Source organism: Euprymna scolopes, chromosome 6, assembly GCF_053919585.1.
Source record: "Euprymna scolopes isolate OS-2025 chromosome 6, ASM5391958v1, whole genome shotgun sequence".
Lineage (NCBI taxonomy): Eukaryota > Metazoa > Mollusca > Cephalopoda > Sepiida > Sepiolidae > Euprymna > Euprymna scolopes.
The window spans coordinates 103,506,843-103,517,641 of NC_136487.1; the positions used below are offsets into that span (position 1 = coordinate 103,506,843).

At 43.7% G+C, this 10,799-nt stretch overlaps 3 protein-coding genes across 3 annotated transcripts; all 3 read left to right on the forward strand.

The window, feature by feature from the left end:
* The first annotated feature begins 509 nt into the window (after positions 1-509).
* LOC145278218 (uncharacterized) lies at positions 510-1,004 on the forward strand. The gene has a single exon (XM_080130509.1). It carries the CDS (start codon positions 510-512, stop codon positions 1,002-1,004), a length of 495 nt encoding a protein of 164 aa, XP_079986635.1.
* A 900-nt stretch (positions 1,005-1,904) lies between these two features.
* LOC145278219 (uncharacterized) lies at positions 1,905-2,900 on the forward strand. The gene has a single exon (XM_080130510.1). The coding sequence runs from the start codon at positions 1,905-1,907 to the stop codon at positions 2,898-2,900; it is 996 nt and encodes a 331-aa protein (XP_079986636.1).
* Positions 2,901-2,969: 69 nt separating this feature from the next.
* Positions 2,970-3,815, forward strand: LOC145278220 (uncharacterized). Its single transcript, XM_080130511.1, has one exon. The coding sequence runs from the start codon at positions 2,970-2,972 to the stop codon at positions 3,813-3,815; it is 846 nt and encodes a 281-aa protein (XP_079986637.1).
* Positions 3,816-10,799: the final 6,984 nt, after the last annotated feature.

Consider the following 10,799-nt stretch of genomic DNA (forward strand, 5'->3'; position numbering starts at 1 on the left):
AGAATCCAGGGATACCGAATTGAATCATTGGATGGATGTGTCAGTTTCCCTCTTCCTACACTCATTGAATGTGCAGAGGTGCCCGACAACCGTTCCGAAATTCCTACACCCGAAACCATGCGCCATCACGAACATTTAAGATTCCTGGCAAAGAAAATTCCAGAGTTGGATCATGAAGCCCCTATCCTGCTGCTACTAGGCCTCGACATCATTGACGTGCACAAGGTCCACTCCCAAGTCAATGGCCCTCGCAACGCGTCTTACGCTCAGAAGTTAGCCATGGGCTGGGTGATAGTGGGCAATGTGTGCCTTGGTCGCACCCACAAACCTGATACTGTGAGCACCTTCCTCACCAACACCCAGGGAAGGAGCCGACCAACAAACTTTGGGCCTTGCCCCAACGCATTACAAACCAGGGAGCAACATCACAAGACTAAGTTGGGTAACTCAGTATTCCGGTTGACCAAGGCAGATGAACAACTGGCCTACTCCATAGAGGATACAATCTAATGGAAGAGGGAGTAAGGAAGAACGACAAGGGCAGCTGGGTGGCGCCTCTCCCACTCAAACCATCCTGGCCACGACTCCCTAACAACCGACAGCAAGCAGTGAGTCGTCTCAACTCTTTGACCCGGCAGTTCAAGAAAAGACCGCAGCTCCAGAAAGATTTCAACTCTTTCATGCAGAGAATGTTTGATAACAATAAACCTGAGATTGCTCCACCACTCAAGGACGAGGAGGAGAGATGGTATTTGCCAATGTTTGGCGTTTACCATCCCAAAAAGCCAGACAAAATAAGGGTTGTCTTTGACTCCAGTGCGCAACACCACGGAGTATCATTAAACAATTTTCTTCTAACTGGACCGGATCTCAACAACAGCCTCATAGGAGTTCTGGTTCGTTTTCGCAGGGAGGCGGTGGCATTTATGGCTGACATTGAGCAAATGTTTTTCTGTTTTCTTGTGGCAGTGGAGCACAGGAATTTTCTGCGGTTAAGAACATAAGGATAATGACCCCAACAAGGAAGTTATTGAGTATAGGATGAAAGTCCATGTATTTGGCAACAGTCCTTCACCCGCAGTGGCAACATACTGCCTCAGGAAGTCGGTTGGAGAGCACCTCAATTGCAGCCCTGCAGTTAACCAATTTGTGCGCAGAGACTTTCACGTGGATGATGGACTAAAATCAGTGCCTACCGCAGCAGATGCCATTTCTTTGCTGAGGGAAACCCGTACAGTTCTGAAGAAGTCAAATTTGAAATTGCACAAAATAGCCTCCAACCACAAGGAGGTTCTGGATGCCTTCCCCACTGAGGACCTCGCCAGTGACATCAGGGATTTGAATCTTGATGTGGATGTGTTGCCTGTCCAACGCAGTCTAGGGCTCGATTGGGACCCTATAAGTGACTGCTTCACCTTCAATGTTTCCCCAGAAAGGAAACCCTACACATGCAGAGGTGTTTTGTCCACCATTAATAGCCTCTATGACCCCCTTGGGCTTGTGGTGCTGGTCATTATCCAGGGCAAATTCATTTTGCGGGAGTTAACATCTGGTGATTTTGATTGGGATACTTCCTTGCCCCCCTCCCAGAAGGAACAACTTTGGACTGTCTGGCGCGATTCCCTGCAAGAATTACACAACCTTCAGATACCAAGGACTTACACCACAAAACCCCTAACCACAGCACTATGCAGACAGTTGTGTGTCTTCTCAGATGCGTCAACTAAGGCTATAGTGGCTGTAGCCTACCTGTGAGTCACCTACTCCAACGATTCCTGTGAGGTAGGTTTTGTTATAGGTAAAACCAAGTTGGCAACACATCAGAGACATCAGTACCCAGACTGGAACTGTGTGCAGCCGTCCTAGCAGTGGAATTGGCCGACCTAATCCTTTCAGAGTTGGACATGGAAATTAATTCCACCTTCTTTTTCGCCGACAGCAAAGTGGTCCTTGGCTATATCGGCAACGAGCAGCGTCGGTTTTATGTGTCTGTCAGCAATCGAGTGCGGCGCATCCGTCAGTTATCTCGGCCTGAACAATGGCACTATGTGCCCACAGATAGAAACCCAACCGACAGTGGAACCAGATCAATTCCTGCAACCCAACTTTCAACCACAGCTTGGCTTAAAGGACCACTATTCATTTCCAAGCCCACCTTCAACCTTTCCGAACCTAAACCCCATTGCTTAGTGGATCCTGAAAGTGACTCTGAAATCCGGCCGAAGATAGCAGCTTTCGCCTCCCATTGTTCTCCAGTGTGGCTTGAGGGCCACCGCTTCACAAGATTCTCCACTTGGAAAACAGTAAGACGAGCAGTCGCTCGTTTGATCCACATATCCCAGTCGTTCCACAGAAGCAACACCAATGATGACTGTAACGGTTGGCACTACTGCAACAGACCATTTCCAGTAGAAGCACTGGTGCAATCCGTTAATATAATCGTCCAGTCGGCCCAAAGAGACATCTACATCTTGGAATTCTCCTGCCTGTCTGAAAACAAGGAGCTCCCCAAGAACAGCCAACTCCGCAAATTAGATCCCTTCATCGATAATGAAGGTCTCCTCAGGGTTGGTGGCCGCAGCCGTAAAGCCACACTGGATCACAGCGACATACATCCCCTCATCTTGCCAGGAAAGCACCATGTAGCAGTCTTGCTTATTAAGCACCACCATCAGCTTATACACCACCAAGCCCGTCACTTCACAGAAGGTGCAGTCCGTTCCGCCGGCTTCTGGATTGTCGGCGGAAAGAAGCCCATAAGCAGGATTATACACTGCTGTGTAGTTTGTAGAAAGCTTTGCGGACCTACTCAAATTCAAAAGATGGCCGATCTACCTAGGGACTGCCTGTCCTTTGAACCCCCCTTTACCAATGTGGGACTTTATGTGTTTGGGCCTTGACCCATCACGTCTCGATGAACTAGGGGAGGCTTAGCCAACAGCAAAAGGTGGGCTGCAATCTTCACATGCATGTCAACAAGAGCAGTTCACATTGAAGTCTTGGAGTCACTGGACACCTCTTGTTTGATAAATGCCCTCAGACGTTTTTTTCCCATTCGTGGTCATGTGAAGATCATCCGTTCTGATCAAGGTTCCAATTTCATCGGAGCTAGAAAAGAATTGGATATCGAGTCCAACCTGAATACCAGCACGGTAAATAAACACAGCGCCAATCATGGTTATTCCTGGCTCTTCAACTCTCCAAATGCACCTCACATGGGGGCAGTGTGGGAGAGAATGATAGGGATTGCCAAGAGAATCCTCGATTCCATGCTGCTCCAGCATGGAAGCACCAGATTGACACATGAAGTGCTCACCACCTTCTTAGCCGAAGTGGCCGCAACTATCAACAACAGACCTCTCATTCAAGTTTCCTCAGACCCAGAGGATCCAGCCCCCTTGACTCCTTCGATACTCCTAACCCAAAAGACTGGACCTGTTCCTGCACCTCCAGGCACCTTTGACATAAAGGACACTTCTTGGCAACAATGGAGGTATGTTCAACACTTGGCGCAGACATTCTGGCACCGGTGGAAGGGCCAATACTTACCCCTTTTGCAAACCCGAAATAAATGGACTATCAATGTCCCGAACTTGAAGCCTGGTAGCGTAGTGCTCTTAAAAGACCAGGATTCTAAAAGACATGAGTGGCCTTTGGGACTGATCACCCGCGTCATTCCTAGTGAGAATGGCAGGGTGAGACAAGTAAAAGTTCACAAGAAAGATTCTAATAAACTGTTTCTTAGGCCTGTGACAGAGACTGTGCTTCTTCTTCTCCCCCCCCCTGCTCCTGCTCAGAAAACATCTATCCACTAGACTTTCAACATGCATGTTCCCTTTATCATTTTCACAATTTAAAGACCCTCGTATCAGCTCTTGTCCCTTACCTTATGCTTCTACAAGACCTTTAGTATCTCTTTTTCTCCTCCATTTTTTTATCTGTTGTCACCCTTGATCCTATGTTTTTATGTCCACCTTGATGTTTTCACTATTACTTATTACCACTGACATTTACCTCCTTGCAACTCTTTTTCTTTACAAGAGACTTAAAATCCAAACGCAGATTATATTAGAGCTAAACCTCCAAGATGAACATTTGAGATTACAATCTTAGACGGGGAGTGTCATGTTTTGCAACGGGACCTTTTTTTATTGGGGACTTATTTTACTTGTCACCGTACCGTTGACTTCTCGTTTGCTGTGACGTTATCTTAAACTTTCCCTTTTTTTTATTCTTTCTCCTTTCTTTCATGCTAAATCTCTATTTAAGGACTTTTAGGTATTGTTTGGTTATTTTTATAGAAAAATAACTGTTTATCGATTCTCGTCAACGAGAACGTAACGAGACTTCTGCCGGTTTGTGGCGGGCCTTTTGAATTCACGTTCTTTTCAGTTCGCCTGCCAACACGAAAGGACATGTTGATTTCTTGCTCCTCATGCCGGTTGTCCGATTATGTTTGTTTCATTATATGATACAGGAAGAACCTTATTAAAAAAGACACCAGAAGACAAGATACATTTAAGCGTGATAAGCCATGGAGCAAGTCCATGTATTTTATTTTTACTAACCACAAGGGACGCAACTCTTGTATTGTTTTATATTAAAAAGTTGACCAAAGGGGACATAACTCATAATATGACATCCCTCTTTTCCAACGAAAAATAAAACAAAAACAATAAAAATTACATAAGAAAGGAACCTTGACACTAGTACAGTAGTGTGAGTGTCCAACTAAGGGCTGTTCTCATCATAAGAAAATTTTTTGGGTGTTCTTATTATACGACCGGATCTGGATACTTTCTGAGTTCCAGGATGAATGTTCAGTGTTTTGTGGGGTGTATTTGTACCGGGTCTGTCATTGGTTGTGTTGAGGCTGGCATGCTCCATGGGTATACAATCTGTTGACGAATCGTTCGATTCTGGGGTCATCATGGGTGTGGCTGCATACGTTTCGGAGTTCAGCCTTGTTGCAGACTTATCTGTTCTCAGATGTCTGCGGTTCCTGCGAAGTGACTTCCTCAATGGAGTCTGCACCGCATATGATCTTGGTCCGACACATCTCTGTGTGACGACTGCTGGAGACCATTTGCTGGAGTCTGGATCATATACGTGGACGTGTTGTCCTTCCTGTATCTCTGGTAACTCTCAGGTGTGTTGGTCATAGTGAGACTTTTGGTAGGATTGCCTTTGATTGAGGCGAGTTGCTGTTTTTTCTTTTTGGGTCGAATTGTTGGGGCATTTCACTGGTAAGTTTCCCACCAGCTTTCGGTTCCATAGCAATTCACCCGGTGACGGAATTGCATGGTCGATTGGGGTTGACCGTAAACACAGCAATACCATGTCTACATCACGACTACTTGAGGCAGCCTTTTGCATCGCTGATTTTATCGCTTGTATTCAGCGCTCGGCCAGACCGTTTGCTTGGGGGTATCTAGGGGATGATGTGACGTGTTCAAATCCCCATTCACTTGCAAATTGTTTGAAAAGACTGGAGCTATAGTGAGGACCATTGTCGCTGATGACTCTTTCTGGGATCCCTTGTTCACCGAATATCTGCTTTATTAGTTTGACTACTTCCTGACTTGACAATTCCTTTAATTTCCTCACAAAGGGAAACTTTGAGTAATAGTCCACCATGAGCAGGTAATTGTGACCTTCACTGTGGAACAGGTCAGTGACCACTACTTGGCAGGGCCTTACAGGAATCTCATGTGGCATCAGAGGTTCTGCACTCTGGGCTTTTTGGTGCTGTTGACATATGGTACATTGTTGAGTGATGCTGTCTATATCTTTATTAATGTTGTGCCAAAAGACACAACTTTTTACATTTTTCCATACCCTGATGACCATAATGGATTTTTTGTAGGATTTCCTGCTGCATCACTTTGAGTATAATTATCCGATTACTCTTCATCAAAATTCCATTTTTGATGGCCAGCTTATCCTGATACGACAAATATGGCTGCAAGTTTTTGCTTATTTCCCTGGATGTATTGGGCCAACCGTGCAGGATGGTTTCCTTAAGTTCACAGAGTATAGGGTCGGCTTTCGTTGCTAGCTTTATCTGTGTTACTTTTTTAGCAGAAAATTGGACAAAGTCAACTCGGTCGATCTCCTCGTTACTCCTTCTGTTGGGTAGTCGGGAGAATCCATCCGCCAGGGTAATTTCCTTACCTGGGCGATACATGATGGTCATGTCATATCCTTGTAGGCGCAGCAGCATGCATTTCAAACGAGGTGGATCAGCAATTAGATTTTTTAAGCTGATCATTTCCAACGGCTTGTGATCGCTTTCTACTTGGAATTTGCTTCCATATAGGTATGTTTTGAAGCGCTCACAGCCAAAAACTACAGCTAAAATCTCTCTCTCTATGTTTGCATACCTTTGTTCTGTTGCTGTTAGAGCTTTTGATGCAAATGCAATGGGCTTTCCTTCTTGCAAGAGTACTGCACCTAGACCCTTGTTTGAGGCATCTACCTGTAGGCTTGTCTCTTTCATTGGATCGAAGTAAGCAAGAGACATTTCTTTGCAGATCTCATCCTTTATTTTCTGCATAGCCTTCTGGTGACTGGCAGTCCACTGGTACTCTACTTCTTTTTTTAAAAGATCTCTCATGGGTGCAGTTAAGTCTAATAGGCACGGAATGAATGGTGACAAGTGATGATTCCCAACACTTTTTGCAATTCTTTGACATTGGTAGGGCTGGGAAGCTGCTTTATAGCTTCTACCTTACTAGGATCTGGTTTAATGCCGTTCTTGTCATAGATAGCCCCAAAAAAGCTTATCTGCTTTTGATCTATCTCACATTTATCACCATTAAAACACAATCCTTCCGTTTGTGCTACTTCCATTAGCCGGTGGAGGTTGCTGTCGTGCTCCTCCTTATTCTTTCCGAAGACGATAACATCATCTATTAGTCCAATTGTACCAGGGCATTTTTCCAGTATCATGTCCATTCTCTGCATAAATACATCCTGTGACATTACCAGACCAAAGGGCATTCTTTGGAAACAGTATCTCCCAAACGGTGAGTTGAAGGTCGTTAGTAATTGGGATTCTGCGTCAATGAGAGACGCTCAAGGGTACAAGAATAAGAATTGTCCCAGTCGTGAAGGATTTCTCCTCCACCGAAAGAGAACAAGAAATGGAAGTGCGGCATCCGAAGAACAGATGCTGCACTTTGATCCTGACCAAAAGGCCAAGAGTAGCGGTGAACCCGTGGAAAAAGAAAGGGAAAAAAAGGCAGCTGTAAACGACGAAAGGAAGAGAAAGTAAGACAGAGAAAAAAGATAAGATCATAGCTTATGGTGGGAGAACGTGATGACGTTAAATTAGCCATGACAGCCCGTGGGTGGCGAGGATACCAATGAAATTCCGATGTACAAAGCAAACAGTGTCGACGAACAGCTGGGTGATAAGTGACCCTATTGAAAAGACACGTGGCCTTTGTGGAATCGGATTCAGCTGTTTTTATGTCCTCTCAAAAATAATTAAGTTAGACATCTCTGTTTTTACGACCTGTCAAGTTCCATTAGGCCGAAATTGAGAACACCCGAATGCCAACAGAGGAAGAAAGACAGCTCCTTTTTTAGGTATAGGCCGCCTGGCGAAGATTTGACGGACAGTGATCCCTTAATTCTGATTGGCCAACGACCTGAAACGGGAAGAGACCCAGACCACGCCCCCACAATATAAGCAGCGAGCCTTGAGATTGACAGTTAGAGAGAGAGCTTTGCTTCCTTGGGTCCGACGAACGAAGATTCCCCCATCGATTGACCCTGTCACGTAGATAATTGAGTTTTCTGTCAGAGAGAGAAGAGAAAACCTCGCAGTTAACAAGTGGCCAGTCCCTAACTGAACAGCTAACTGCGATTGTACTGTTTGAAATACAAGGAAGTTTGTACAAAAAGAAACGCTTATTGAATTGGTCCTTTCAATTGTTGTGCATGACAAGTCTGTTTCAGGAAACCGGCCGTTGACATCATCGCCGAGGAAACACCAGAACCGACAACCGGGGTCATTCCACCACTGGACGACGCACGGGTGACGTAAGTGTCACATCAAGAGGTATGGACCAATATCCGTTTTTGGCATCTAGCTTGGAGAAGTGTTGAGCACCTGATAGCTTGTGTGCTAGCTCTTCCATGGTGGGAGTCTTGTAATGACATCTCATTATTGCCCAGTTCAGATCCTTTGGGTCAAGGCATAAGCGAAGTTGTCCATTCTTCTTTCGAACATATACTATGCTGCTGACCGATTCAGTCGGTTCAGTGACCTTTCTGATGATGCCTTGGGCTTCCATGGATTTCAACTCCTCTTCTATTTCTTCTCTAAGATGGATAGAGCATTTCCTCAGTGCATGTATTACTGGAGGATGATCAGATTTTAGGACGATGTGGTAGTCACTTTTAAAATGTCCTATGCGATCGAACTGACTTACATATGCATTTTTTAATTCGCTGACGGAGTTAATCGGATCTTTCTTTTGTTGAATGGTGCAGTGGAGGCTTATCAGCTCCAAGCTCTGAAAGAAGGTAATCCTATGATTGTAGGCCCTTCTGTTGTGACAACAAAGAATTTTAAAGTTTTCCACTTGTCTTTGTGTCCGCATTGTATGTAGATCAATCCATGCTGTATTATGTTTGAGCCGTTGTATGCCGTCAGAATCGTGTGCTCTTTGTGGAGCCTGGAATGGGTTGTCCTAAATTATCAACTCTGTTAAGAAACATGTTTCGAAAAGTTCGTAGAGGAAGCGTATTCCCTTCTGCACCTGTGTCCACCTTTGCTTTGAGTATATGAGTGCCTGGTCTATTGGGAGGCTTTATTTTAAGTTCCATTATTATTTCAGTACACTCGTCTTTGGGCTGATGAATCGCATTAAAGCTTAACTGCTCAAATTCTCTATACATCTCCTTGGGCTCCGATTTTACTCAGCAGATTTTACTGTTCCGCTTTCTGTATCTGTTTTCTTGCGGCTGCTTTTGGCTGTTCATCGTTTTTGTTTGGCTGTATTTTCTTGTGCCCTCCTTTTTGTTAGTGCAGACTTTTGCCCAGTGGTTCTTTTTGCCACACGCTGAGCATGTGGTGCCCCAGGCTGGACATTTTTCTTTTTCATGTTTATTTCCACAACGTCGACACTGGCTTGTTTTTATTGCACTAATTTCTTGACAATCGCCTCGAATTTCAGCCATTTGCCACATGTGGTTAAGGGACGCTTCATGCGTTCTACCACTATTTAAGGCCTCTTGGAGTGTAAGCTCCATGCCTTTCGAAAGTAGAAGTTTTTGTAACTCTGAGTGTCTGGTGCCGGTAATCATTTGTTCAATGAGACGTTCTTCAGTCTCTTGGTTATCCCTAAACCTGCATTTTTTTGCCTGTAGTTTACATCTCGCCATGAAGTCGTCGATCCTTTCCATATTCTTCTGTTTATATTCACGCAGATAGAAACGTGCAATACGAAAATTGGTTTGGGGCTCTAGACGCTCCTCAAATTTACGCCAAATTGCCTCCGGGTTCGTCCGGTCAGCATCATCGTCAACTGTCCAGGTGTTATATCGCCGTAAACCTTCCTCACCAGACAGCAGTAGAATGTGGTCGACCTGCTTCTCGACGGGAATGTTTTTTACTGAGAAATATAATGCGCACCGTTGCTTGAAGAATCTGAACGATTCAAATAGATTCTCAGACCCCCAGTGCATAACGGGTTCGCTTGCATTAGAACTCATTTTACTTTAATTTAATTATTGTTTTTTTTATTATTATTATACTAATACCCCTTTTTTTTAAATAAAAACAAACAAAGAAAACAAAACAATGGCATTACTGAATGAAATTGGCGAACTTACTTTGTGCATTTTTAAAAAAATTTTTTAAGATGGCGCTTGTCGTCGTCACCACGTGCATTTACGCGCAACACGAAGACTGATGTTTTCTTTTGCGTTCATTCTATTTGTGGATGGATTTCTTTTCTTTTTTGTTTTTTTAAGAAAATCCCCATAGCTGCCACCATGTCCGATTATGTTTGTTTCATTATATGATACGGGATGAACCTTATTAAAAAAGACACCAGAAGACAAGATACATTTAAGCGTGATAAGCCATGGAGCAAGTCCATGTATTTTATTTTTACTAACCACAAGGGACGCAACTCTTGTATTGTTTTATATTAAAGAGTTGACCAAAGGGGACATAACTCATAATATGACACCAGTAACATAGTTGAGTTTTTTACCTAATTCACCAATAAATACTCATACTTTACCCCAACGAAATGCGTTTGTTTTGTTTTTGGTGGGTTTGAGTTAACTGGCTGTCTGAAACAAGGTGTCGACAGGCATTTTGCCGAGGGCAGCACACTAGCAACTCTACTTTTTATCAAGAATTGAAAAATAATATCATAAATACTAATATTTACTACGATTATTTCGATTGCTACTCAAGCAAAACGGACATATGTCAGAAATCACACTAAAGCTTCTCCTCCGCTGATGCAAAGAATTCCCAAAATTCCTGCACCTTAATTTACAATAGCGCAACAGAGAAACACTTTTATCAGCAACTAGCGCAACTATACGACGCAACAGTTGGAAAGCCGTGGATTCTTGCTCATTTTGCCAATTGTTTGCTCGACACATGATAATATTTAAATCGTAACACCAAAGTGATAGCAAGACACATTTAAGCCCTTTTAAATTAAAAAATAGCAAGGAAGTTTAACTTTTTGAAGGAATTGAAACATAATTTAGAAATTAATTTATTGCGAGTTCTTTTGGGCCCGAAACGAACATATGTTAGAAAT